The sequence below is a fragment of the Vulpes lagopus genome, chromosome 23 (assembly GCF_018345385.1).
Source record: "Vulpes lagopus strain Blue_001 chromosome 23, ASM1834538v1, whole genome shotgun sequence".
NCBI classification, from domain to species: domain Eukaryota; kingdom Metazoa; phylum Chordata; class Mammalia; order Carnivora; family Canidae; genus Vulpes; species Vulpes lagopus.
In genome coordinates, this window is record NC_054846.1 from 13,164,990 (window position 1) to 13,177,905 (window position 12,916).

General features: G+C 42.4%; 1 protein-coding gene and 1 pseudogene across 8 annotated transcripts in view; one reads left to right on the forward strand and one right to left on the reverse strand.

Moving 5' to 3' along the window:
* TRIM2 (tripartite motif containing 2) overlaps positions 1-12,916 on the reverse strand; it is a 177,856-nt gene that overhangs the window by 57,632 nt on the left and 107,308 nt on the right. Inside the window, exon 1 of one of the 8 annotated variants that reach the window (XM_041738034.1) lies at positions 8,508-8,750. The exons of the other annotated variants lie outside the window; for them this stretch is intronic. Coding sequence (XP_041593968.1) covers positions 8,508-8,510 — 3 coding nt within the window. The 5' untranslated portion in view covers positions 8,511-8,750. Of the gene's footprint in view, positions 1-8,507; positions 8,751-12,916 lie in introns of those variants that run through there. 8 annotated transcript variants of the gene reach the window in all.
* Positions 1,955-2,055, forward strand: LOC121481755 (annotated as a pseudogene).

Here is a 12,916-nt window from a genome sequence, read left to right on the forward strand (position 1 = left end):
AATGTCAATAAAATATAGTACATGTTATTTGAGAAAAATAAACTACTGATAAAATGATAAAATCCTTTTCTCCTGATAATCTATCTTTTGTCAGTTTAATTCACAGGCTTCAATGACAGAACTTAAGTGTATAGAGGAAACATTTTCTCACCCCTACATACCATTAAACTGCAGGGATGGAATAATTAGAATTTCCTATTAAAATATTTGTATATGATTCGGAGCATCTTCTTCAGGACTAAAGGTGTATAGATTCCAGGCTAAAATGTATTTGCGGAATCCCTGGGAGGCGCAGCGGTTTAGCGCCCGTCTTTGGCCCAGGGCGTGATCCTGGAGACCTGGGATCGAATCCCACGTCGGGCTCCTGGTGCATGGAGCCTGCTTCTCCCTCTGCCTGTGTCTCTGCCTCTCTCTCTCTCTCTCTGTGTGACTATCATAAATAAATAAATAATTTAAAAAATTAAAAAAAATAAAATAAAATGTATTTGCCATGGAGCAGGGACAGAGGCAGATAATTCCTATTATTCTAAGAAATGTCTGTTGGTATTCATGTGTGGGCATCTGAGGGACCAGGTGAAATTAATTCAGAGAAGGTTTCAAAATGTGGAGGATCATGCCAAAAAAGAGAATCTGAAGAAGTTAACAGAAAAAAGTGGAGCACCTCTAAGGAAGGGAAAAGTTACAACATAAAACAGCTTCATTTACCACCTGGAACAACGTCTGGCTTCTATCCTGAAGTGGTAAACCAAGGTTAAACTAAAGTTCACTTCCTAATTTTCTAAATACTTTTTAGGTGTCTATGCCCCTCCCCCAACCCCAACAGAAACACTCTGGCAAGAAAAACGGGTGTGTGTTAATTTTCAATATGACCCTAGGCAGGCAGTAATATTATTCTCATTCCACAGAGTTTTGAAAACCGAGGCTCAGGGATCCCTGGGTGGCGCAGCGGTTTAGCGCCTGCCTTTGGCCCAGGGCGCGATCCTGGAGACCCTGGATCGAATCCCACATCGGGCTCCTGGTGCATGGAGCCTGCTTCTTCCTCTGCCTATGTCTCTGCCTCTCTCTCTCTCTCTCTCTCTGTGACTATCATAAATAAATAAATTAAAAAAAAAAAAAAACCGAGGCTCAGTTAAGAAGTTTGCTAGAATGCAAAACCCATAGCCTTCTTATACCACCACACCTCCCTTGACCTTGTGTTTTAAGAAGACCGTATGTACTACGCAAGCTTGGTTTATATAGAACATTTTAACTTGGTCTGGGGCCTGGTGTTTAAAGTGGGAAATATTACATCATATTTACAGAATCAACAATTCTACAGTTTAATGGAAACTCTTTTCAGACATGAATGATAGGTCTTTCCACCAAATCACCAGATTTTTTAAAAGTTATGCCAATTTTTATTAAGAAAATTCTACTATATATATGTATTTGAGTGTAGATACATGCCACATCCATATTCCAACTCGGTTTCTAGATAAGCTCATTAAAGAGCATGATTAATAAACAGAACATTGTGAAAGCACCTGCTGTACAAGAGTGTCACGTTCAAACAGAACTCGCTGCATTAGTTAAAACAGTTGTGAGTGTGACATATCTAATTAGCCTGCATCATCTACTAACTCCTTCATACAATGTCTCCCTAAAGAACTAGAATAGAGAATGATATCCATTGATTGGATTAAATGTGGCTCATCTCTCAGGAGCTCAAAATGTTGGCACATCATCTGCTTTTTCTTAAACCACATCCCTGTGACATCAGAATAGGGAAGGAACGGATTTATCAGTCTTTAAGATAAGGAAACAGAAGCTGAGGGTTTAAACGACTTCCCCAAGGTCATCCAGTAAAATCAGTGAATCAGAAAGCTCAGATTTCAAGTCTTCTGCTTTATCTGATACCTAGTCTTAAACAAGTTTTAACACTTTCCAGTGTGGTGTGTGTATGTGATAAAAATTATGGAATGCTCATTTCAGTAGCACTAAAATTGGAATGATACAGAAGATTGGCTTGGCTCCTGAGCAAATGACACACAAATCTGTGAACTGTTCCATATTTTAAAAACAGACGTATATATTGAACTTTTTAATTAATATCAGTTAAAAATAATTTTAATTTGAATAGCTTTTGAAAAGTTTCATATTACCCTTTGAAATAATCAGTCATGCGGAGTATTAAAAAGAACAGAGATAAAACATTGTATTGCTTTTATTCTTTCTTTAATCTTAAAATTTTAAGGTATGGGCAAGGAATAAATATTTGTCTTAATCAAACGATATATGTTGACTATATGAAATTTCCTGAGGTGACATCTCATTTTCCAATGCTGAAATAAAAACATTTCATTCTAATTTTCATTCTAATTTTATGATGATTGTTGTAGCGGTGAGAGTAAGTCTTTGTTAGTACTGTTAATTTATATGGTAAATTAAGTTTACTCATTAACACTAATTTAAAATCATGACAATATTACAGATCTGTCACAAGTGACTTGTTGAAGACATCTGGATTCACAGGACTCTCAGAATCAACACAAAAGGTTTCCAAGCCCCAAAGATCCTCAAACTGAGCATTTGCCAAGGTAATGATTATTCCCTGAATATAACTGGATCCCCACAATAGAAAGACAATTCGACTGCTCCTAAAGGGATAATGTGCTGAGGAAAATGGAGACAGAGAATGTGCTAATAAGCACCGTGGGAAGCTTTCCATCCATTTGAATATGCCGCAAGGAGTACACATAAAATGTATGACAGCCTTTAATCAAAGTGTTTGGGCACCACCACAGTTTCTGGTCATTTTGATTAGAAAAGCAATAAATACTTATCTAGATTCTTGGCTGTTTCTCCTTTTCCCATCTTGGTTTCTGAAGGGTCAGAGATCCTTCTTACTCACATGACTAGCAGAAATAACCATGGGATCGTAAGAGAGATCAGAATACAGAACTACTCTTCTCTTGGAGATCAGCAAAATCAATTTTTGGAAAGGAGCACCTGTAAACATGCCAGCAGTGGACTTCGTCTCTGAAGGAACCGGAATCCGTTCAGAGGTAGGAACTAGCATCACACATATTGACGAAAGTCCAAGAGAAAGAAAAAGGACAAAGAAGAAAGGCAAGCAGAGCCATTGTAAACTACATAAATAGCACACATTCGTGTGCCATTGACATTATCCAGCTTTGAGAGCTCTCATGATGTAGGGAGACTGGCTAGGTTCCTTGTCAGTGGAAAACCAACAGCAATACTGCTTACAGAGGGGTTCAGTCTTCCTCTGCAGTTCTCTGCTCTACAGCACCTTCTCAGTTGGACCATTCTGGTTTTTTTTTTTAATATTTTATTCATTTATTCATGAGGGACACAGAGAGGCAGAGGCACAGGCATAGGGAGAAGCAGGCCTCCCGGCAGGGAGCTCAGTGTGGGACTCAATACCAGGACCCCAGGATCACACCCTGGGCCTAAAGGCAGACACTTAACCACTGAGCCACCCAGGAGCCCCAGGGCCTGTTTTTGTTTTATTTATTTATTCATTCATTCATTCATGAGAGACACACAGAGAGAAAGAGAGGCAGAGACATAAGCAGAGGGAGAAGCAGGCTCCTTGCAGGGAGCCCGATGTGGGACTCGATCCCGGGTCTCCAGGATCACACCCTAGACTGAAGGCGGTGCTAAACCGCTGGGCCACTGGGGCTGGCCTTTTTTTTTTTTTTTTTTAATATTTTATTTAACTGGGTCCTGTTTAAAACTGAAACTTTGCCCCTCATTCCCTAGCACTTACTACCTCCCATCAGTGCTCTATGTCTCTCTATAGCACCGATCACTTTCTGATCTAGTATGTAATGTGTTTATCTTGCACATGGCCTCCTCCCCACCTCTCTAGGATGTAAGACTCACGAAGGCAGGGACTGCTGTCTGACTGCTCACTGCAGGAGTCCCAGCACCCACCTACAACTGTGCCTGGCACATGACAGACATTCTTTCTTTGAATGAACCGAACAAGTGAAGTATAACATGGCAATGGACTCAGTCCCAGGAGCAGGAAAGACTGGCACTGGCTGACTTACAGAACAAAGAGCATGGTCGTCACCAGTCATGTGAATGTTTTCATTTGACGTCAGACATTACCTGCCTTCCCATGTGATTGTCTAATCTTTAGCAAGATAAGGCATCAGCCAGAGAGTAAATATTCAGTGACATACTTTAACACACTCACAAATGCAGAAAAGAAATGGAGGACCCACTGAGGACACATATGCACAGAAATACAAAGTCTTCGAAGGGTGGCACATGCATTCCTCATCTGGGGGTGTGCCAGCTACACAGCTTTTGAGGGTAACAACAATGCAATAAGCACGTAACAAAATCCTTGGGCACAGAAAAACCCCATCCCAGAATTTCTTCCCTCATGTCATCTTGGGTATTTTTCCTGGCTCATGTTCTCAAATCTCCCAGAACTTGGTGGAAACTACAACCAAGTGGAAAAGAAGAACTTGAGAGGAGGAGAGGAAACAAATGAAAATGCCTATGTCCACAATTCTAGGGTTGAGACCACAGTTCCCACCCCAGATTACACCATTTAGATCAGAAAACTATCCAAACTTTTTATTGCTGACACCAGAGTGAGGAAGAGCAGGGCGGGAGGAGGGTGGAAGACAAATGACAAGCTGAAAGCACTCCTCTTGCGAAGGGGAGAGAGTTGGTGACAACTTGTTGGCGGGGCTAGGGAACACAGTTGGGAAACAGGTTAAGATTCCTTTACAAAAAAAATTTTAGCCTGTGATTTGTGGGTACGAGGCAGCATATTTGATTATATACCATCCTAAAGGCGCTAGATTCCATTTCTATTTAATTTTATGGCCCTTCGTGGGTTACTGCTTCTCTTTGTTGCCACTGAGCTGGCTTTATTTATTAGCAATGTTACATTTTTACTGTTCTTGGGCTAATGACAATGGCGCAGACATGCTAACACACCACCTTCCCGAGAAATTAAAAATATTCTGGTAGGTTTATAGAAAGGAAATCTTGAACCATTAGGATTATCTGTAACTTACTTTCTTTTTACCTGCCAGGACAGGGGGTACCCGGAGCTCAAGACACCGGTTAAGACATGATTCACAAAACAAAGTATTTTTAATTTTCAAAATTTATGAGGATATTCTTATTCATCTGCAACTGAATTTGCATTGGTACAGAAGAAGAAAGAAAAGAGGACAATCTTCGGTGAAATTAAAACAAGGTGACCTATTTCTAGTTAAATCAAGTATCTATCCCAAATGGGCCATTTTGTAAATTAGAAGGCCAGATGCAGTATCTTTTCTGACAATATGTGCATGAACGCCTGTGTTTGGGGGTGAGTGGGTGTATATTCAGGAGGCCATCCACTTTAACTTCTGTCTCCAGGCAGGGGTGTGCCTAAGCTTTCCAAAGGTTCTTGTTGCCAGGGTCAGACGTATGACAGCTTCCCTTGGATGCTGGGTTCTACCATATGGAAGCTGATTTATGCCAAGCCCCCAACTTGTCTTTATGCCTAGGTCCTCTACCTCTTAGTACAGATAACTGTTTGCCATTGCCTTCTTCAGAGACGTCCTCACCTCTTACAACATAATTCAATTCTTAAGATTTGCTTTGGGTTTTCCAAGTTGCAGAAGGCTAGGTCTGTGTGATGGGAGTGTTAAGTGGTCAGGCTAATTGGCATTCCTCTTACAGCGCCCTGGTGTAAAGATGGTGGGGTCTCCTCTCCCCACATCCATCACCTCGCCAACTCCTCCCTTGCCTTCCTTTGGGACCACCAGGAGGCTGCATGTTCTGGGATCACAAAAGAGGCAGAGCAAAGCCAAGGCCCTAAACTCTGGGCGTTGGGAGAGATTAGCAAGAAGGGAGTTGAGAAATTTATTCTCCATCAGAACCTCACAAGGCATAGGCCCATGCAGCAGCAAATCCTCCTTTGCCCCTGGTAGATAAGAAGTGCATTATTAAATTCTATTGCTGATTAGAATAAATGTTTACCTTAAAACATTTTCCGGAAGAAGAATAAAAATCATTTAATGGGGAAATGGAGGTGATTGAGAAAACGAAGGCAGACGAGATTAAAATAGAAGAGGGTAAAAAGACCAGCATGCAGACAGCAGTAATGAAGATTCCTTCCATGGTGCTGTTTGAATAATTACACTGGGCTCATTTTTTCTTCAGTATCTGGTTTAATCTAAACCTCCAAATTCTAGGAGGAAAGCTGATCTGTTACTTTCAGATAACCTGCACATAATAATATTCAGAGAACTCTAATAGCCAACCCCATTATAGAACAAATTCTATTCTGACACTAAAACCCTTACATAAGTAATATAAAGGGCACAGATGGCATCAGACATTTGAAGAAAAAAAAAGTACAGGTGTGTGCAAATTAGAATTATGCCATAATTAGAAGTAATTCAGTCACATTAAAAAAAACTATGAGAATAAATAATTTGGTAGCAAATTATTGAAAGTATTTCTCTTCCATACATTTCAATAATACATACAAATGTTTCATTAAAGTCTTAGTTTTAAAGAGAAGTAATGAAAAGAATGACAAGGAAGTCTTAAAAATTAAATCCAGGTTAAATGTTTTTAATTGCTACATACTTATAATTTCTTTGACTTAAAGATAGATAAAGTCATATGTTTGGAGAAATTAATGTCTCCAAGTATCTAAATGAAGGGAATTTTCAATTCTTAGTAAGACAAAGAATGAGTATTTTTACTTATTTCACAAGCAAGAAAATCCACTAAGCTTTTATCTTGTAAGTGTAAAAAAAAAGTCATCTCAGGATTATAATATTAACTACGGTGAAAAATATGTATAGATTTTACTCTCATTTTTAAAATATATGGACTATATATCCTGAAAAAAAAAACCAATATATATCCTGCATTCATATTTCTTGAAACAGGCACATTCTATCAGAGAACATTTGTACATTCAGTCCTATTTTAACCTTTCCAATGCAAATCACTTGGGTCTTTCTAGGAGAAAACTGGAAAGAAATACGTAGAGGTTTAGGAAAGGCCACTACTCACATCTCTGTAACAAAAAGCTGCTTTCTCATACCACAGCACACATGAAACTTCTCATTGTGTGCTTGCTCGGGAGGGGCGTGCATTATTTAACATTACAGCGGGTTAGGAATGGTGCTGCTAAAGCATCTGCCTAAAAAAATAATGAAAGGCACCAGAAAATAGGTTCACACTAGGTAGAACTGAATCCCAATACTTAAGAAATCATTTTGAGGATCTGGACAAACAATGTCTCTCCTTACATATTCTAATCTAAAAAAAAAAATGAACAAAAACCTCTAACAATTTTATTCATGAGGGAGAAAATCACAGTAATACGATCTAAGCCAAAGAAACAAAACTAATCATTTTTAAAATGCTTCATTCTGAATCCAGGTCTGCTCCTTAAAGCAATGACACCGAATCTATCTTAAGACAGACATATTTTGCCTTTTGGTTCAGAAATCCACTTATTAACATTCAGTATTTAGCTTCAAATAAATAGCTTTCCTACTTGCTTTCCTATCCTCCCAAAATAAGGAATAATGACAGGGTGGGGCAGGCTAATAGAGAAAGCTGTCAGAAAAATCATATCCACTGTTTCAGGAAGCAAACCCAAGGTCCAACCCAAGGATTTTTTTTTTTTTCCATGTAAAGCCACCATTGAACTCCACCCAGATTTGAGTCTACTTCAAAAGCAGGGGAAAATGTCAAAAAAATAAAATAAAAACAAATCATCGTCTGCATATTTGCTGATCATCAATGGCATTCAGGATTCAGAGGTTGGAGTCATGCATTATGAATGAATGGGTTTCCAATGGTAACTGGGAACCGTGGCACTCAACCCCAGGGTTCTCCGACAGAGGATCGGGTGGGGGAAGGGTCTAATCGCACATTCTCCTCCGCCCTGGGGGATGGAGGAAGGAATTGGGCGACTCAAATATTTCATCCCCTTCCTCGCACCCACCGGAGAAATGCTGGGTGGGTGGGTGGGTAGGTTGGAGTGGGGGGCCGGGGGGGAGGGAATCTTCTATTTAAAATAAGCCGAATACACATTAAAATGGAAGACTGGTAAAAACAAAAATGTAGTCAGATCACATTAGGAACTTGAGAAGAAAATCTTGCATGACTTTCTCCCTATTCTGAATTTGGTGCCTTTGTTTAAGCAAAGAGTGGGTCTCCCTCTGCTAGTTAACAGAGCATGCATGCAGCATCCCCAAGAGACGAGGGTGGAAAAAAAGAGAGAAAAAGCCAGAATAGAGAGAGCAAGAGACATCAGTTATCCACCTGGCGTAACGCTGGGCAATTCGGAACCTTTCGGACCTACCCATTTCTGCAGACAGACTAATCAACGAGGCAAAGACTTAAATCCTCCCAAGCCTGTCGCTGCAGCTCCGCGGCAATCCAAAAGAACAATGCACATTCCGCCAACCTCCCAAGTTTGGAAGCACCACCGTGCAAAGAGACTGGTTAAAATCCCCTACCATGCAGTGCAGCCATCATCAGCAGCCCAGCATATCTCCTGCTCCGTGAGGTGATGCGCCAGCTCAGGAACAGGGCCGAGGAGCAGACAAACGGAGGAAAAGAGAGGAGGCCCCGCAAAGTCGGCAGGAATGTTTCTGGGTCATTAACAAGTGGGAGACCCCTTTCGGCATCCAGACCAATCAATCTCTATCTTACAGGACATCTTTTTTCGCACTCAGCGTCTGTTGAAAAGACTGCAGCAAACCTAGCAAGGGATTGTGGGATGGGGATGCAGCAGCGAGCTGCAAGGAGATTCGCGGGCGGCCCTGGCGCTCTGAGTCAGCAGTCAGCTGCGGCGCGGCCCACACCTGGGCCCGGCCCGGCCCGGCCCGGCCGCGGCCCGGGGGGGGGGGGGGGGGGGGGGGGGGGGGGCACCGGCCGCGCCCGCCCACAAGTCACAGAGGGTGAGCTGGCAGCCCAGGGGCCCGCGGGGGGCGGATTCCAGAAGGGAACCGAGGCACCGAAACCCCAGCTCAAAATCACAGGTGTGTGCAGACTGCGTGTGCGAGGCACGCTGACTTCCCTAAGTTAGGGAGGCCCGAGCACCTGTTTCCATAATGCAAGCGACATTCCTCTGCTTTCTGTGGTTCTGGTCGTTCGGACAAAAATCCTAGGGTACATTTATTTGCTTCAGGGGGTGAACAGAACCTGTTGTTTTTCTGACGTTGGGAACTTGCGCAGTTAAGGGCTGAGGAACTTGACACACCTTACATACATACATAGCTTGATTCCCTATTAGGTGACTCAACTTATTTTTAAAAGGCTTTAATAACATGAAAATGATCAAATGGCCATATAAAAACAATCAGATCCTCATCTTACAAATAATACCTTAGAATTTAAGAAACTTAGGGCGATCCCTGGGTGGCTTAGTGGTTAAGCTCCTGCCTTCAGCCCAGGGCATGATCCTGGGGTCCTGGGATCAAGTCCCACATCGGGCTCCCTGCATGGAGCCTGCTTCTCCCTCTGCCATGTGTCTCTCATGAATAAATAAATAAAATCTTAAAAAAAAAAAAAAGAATTAAAAAAACCTAGATATGGGAATGGGATTTACAATCTTTCCCTTTTCTACAGCACTAGGGGCAGAGAACCATACTGCATTTTTAAAAAGATTTTAATTAATTTATTTATAGATTTTATTTATTTATTCATGAGAGACACGGGGGAGGGTGGGCGCAGAGACACAGGCAGAAGGAGAAGCAGGCTCCATGCAGGGAGCCCAACGTGGGACTCGATCCCGGGTCTCCAGGATCAGGTCCTGAACCTACAGCAGACACTCAACCACTATGCCACCCAGGAGTCCCACCATACTGCATTCTATATTTTGGTTAGTTATTAGTTTTAAAGTGGACACTAAACATTTTATTTAATAATAAAATTGTTAATTCTCATATTGATTACATTAATATTCATCACATTCTTTGCATGCAGTCAGGCATTGCATTGAGCCCTGTAACGGGGCACTCAGCTCTACGGACCAGTTAGGATTACCTTTGGGGGAGTGGGTCATAGAGCGCCCAGTGAAGCTGACAGAGGCAGGACACGCCAATGTTGCCATGTTATTTTAGGTGGTACCCAGTTCTCAAAAGCCCAGGTTAAGACCCTGCTTTTAGAAGTTTTGTTTTGTGGGCTGCCTGGGTGGCTCATTCAGTTTTGAGTCTGACTCCTGATTTCAGCTCAGGTCATGATCTCAGGGTAGTGGGATGGAGCCCCACGTTGGTGCTCCCTGCTCAGCAGTGAGTCTGCTTGAAATCCTGTCCCTTTGCCCCTCCTTTGCTCACGTACTCCCTCTCTCTTTAAAATTAATAAATAAATCTTAAAAAAAGTTTTGTGTTTTTTTTTTAACAACTTTACTTAGATATAATTCACATACCATACAATTCACTCATTTAAACTGTATAAGTCAATGGCTTTTAGTATATTCACAGATGCGGGCAACCATCATCACAGCCAATTTTAGAACATTTTCATCATCTCAGAAAGGAACTCTTGTGCCTTAGCTATCACCCCTACATTCCCACCACCCACAGTCTTTTTTTTAAAAAAATATTTTATTTATTTATTCATAAGAGACACAGAGAGGGAGAGAGAGAGACTGAGGGAGAAACAGGCTCCATGCAGGGAATGCGATGTGGGACTCAATCCCGGGACCCCAGGATCATGCCCTCGGTGGAAGGCAGGTGCTAAACGGCTGAGCCACCCAGGGACTCCTGACCCACTGCCCAGAGTCTTAAGCAACCATTAATCTACCCTCTGTTTCTATGGTTCCCTCTATAGATCCCAGACATGAATAGACTCATATAATATGTGGTCTTAGGTATCTGGCTTTTTTCACCTAGCATGTTTTCAATGTTCATCCATATGGTAGCATGTATCAGTATTCTGTTCCTTTTTCAACCTTTTTATGGTAGATTGTATGGAGATAGTGCATTTTGATTATCCATCTACCAGCTGATTGTCACTTGGGTTGTTTCCACTTTTTGGCTATTATGGATAATGCTGCTAAAAACATCTCTGTACAGGTGTTGGATGGACATATGTTCTGTTTTAAAAGTTTACAATTTAGGGGCAGCCCGGGTGGCTCCACGGTTTAGCGCTGCCTTCAGCCCAGGGCATGATCCTGGGGCCCCAGGATCGAGTCCCATGTCAGGCTCCCTGCATGAAGCCTGCTTCTCCCTCTGCCTGTGTCTCTGCCTCCCTCTCTCTGTCTGTCTCTAATAAATAAATAAAATCTTTAAAAAAAAGTTAACAATTTAATTAGAACTGACTCCTAAAACGACAAGCAGGCTACCCTCACTCCATTTTACCATGTCCTTTTCCCAAGAGTCCATCACAAAGGAGCCTGACCTGTATGTATGGTGGGAATCCCTCTTCTCACTCATGCTGTTGCTGGCCCTTTCTGAGGCCAAATTCACTGAATGCTGACCTCTCCCCCAGCACATCTCCTGGCCTCTCTCCTCTTCCTCCACTCAACCCAAACTGGGGGCATACAACTGGAGCAAGCCTGTGTTCTCAGAAGATGGTAGAAAAGAAGGAGATCCTTGATCTTATTGCTGGGCTCGTACTCACAGAAGGTTCGCTTATTCAATCATTCATTCCAATGAATATTTATTGCATGTCCAGTGGGTCAGGCACTGAGTAGGCATTGAGGATCTCAGCCCTCAGGAAGGTTAAGATCAGACAGTTGCTACACTGAGTGGTAAGTACTTTGACAGGAAGAAGAAGTGGAGTCTCTAGGAGCTCAGAGGAAGGACACAGTGGGGCAGGGAAGCGTGGGGTACATTACAGGAATAGAGCACAGCACATGCATAGGCTTGGAGGCAAGAGATGGCTCACAGGAATTGAGAGCATAGTTCAGTGTGGCTAGAGCCTTGGGTGAAGACAATAAATGGGGGTCATAGGATAGAATAAATGGGGGTCATATGTATTTCTGATCTTTCACCCAGAATTGGGAATATCTCTTTCCTGGAAACAGCGTTACATAGGACAGTTGGGTTCCAAACACCTTCATCGCTATGGCTTAAATACTGTATGGGTAAATGGGTTTGGAGGGCTCGGTCTGCAATCTAACAAACATAACATTGTTTATTATAGGAAAACGCAGCCTCATTTTTAGTGCATATGTTGGCAAATAAATACAACTATTTATAAGCTGGGCCTTGGGTTGCCATGGGATGTGTTAGGAGGCCACAGCATCTTCTCCTTGGCACTCCCTGGCTACAGGTGGATGGTGGTGGTAGTGGCTGTTGGTATACCAAGGCACAGGTTCCTTCCGAGTTGGAGTTTGCTTGTACTGAGGCCTCACACAGTCAGACTGTAAGGCTGTGAGAGCAGAGAAGCACCCTAAGTTCTTGGGATGGAGTCTGCTGCACAGGAAAGAGGCTGCTGTCACTGACTTCCTGGAGCTGTCTTGCCCCTCCCCACCATTTCCCTCCAGTTGAACATACATTAGCGAGTTACCTGTCATCAGTCACTTTGACCGTGATGTACTCAGGAAGTATACAGATAGTGAATATGAAACGAACAGAACTTGTGCTAACTTATTTGGATTTGATACAATCCTCCGAGACAGAGATCCAAAATGTACTGACCATGTATTATGTGCCAGGCTCAATCCAAAGCCCTTTAGATACAGCCTACCTATCCCTGATCAAGGAAATTTTTTTCTAGAAAGTAAACTCCTTAGGATGACATACAAGGTCATTTATGATCTGGCCTCTGCCTTCCTCATTTTTCTCCACCTCTGTCTTCCCCAGTCATATTCTAGTTCCAAGACATGCCACCATGCATTTTTTAGCAGTGGCTGTCAACCAGGAAATGATACCTTCCCCAACCTCTCCATGAAGTGGTGGGGTACGTACGCATTTGG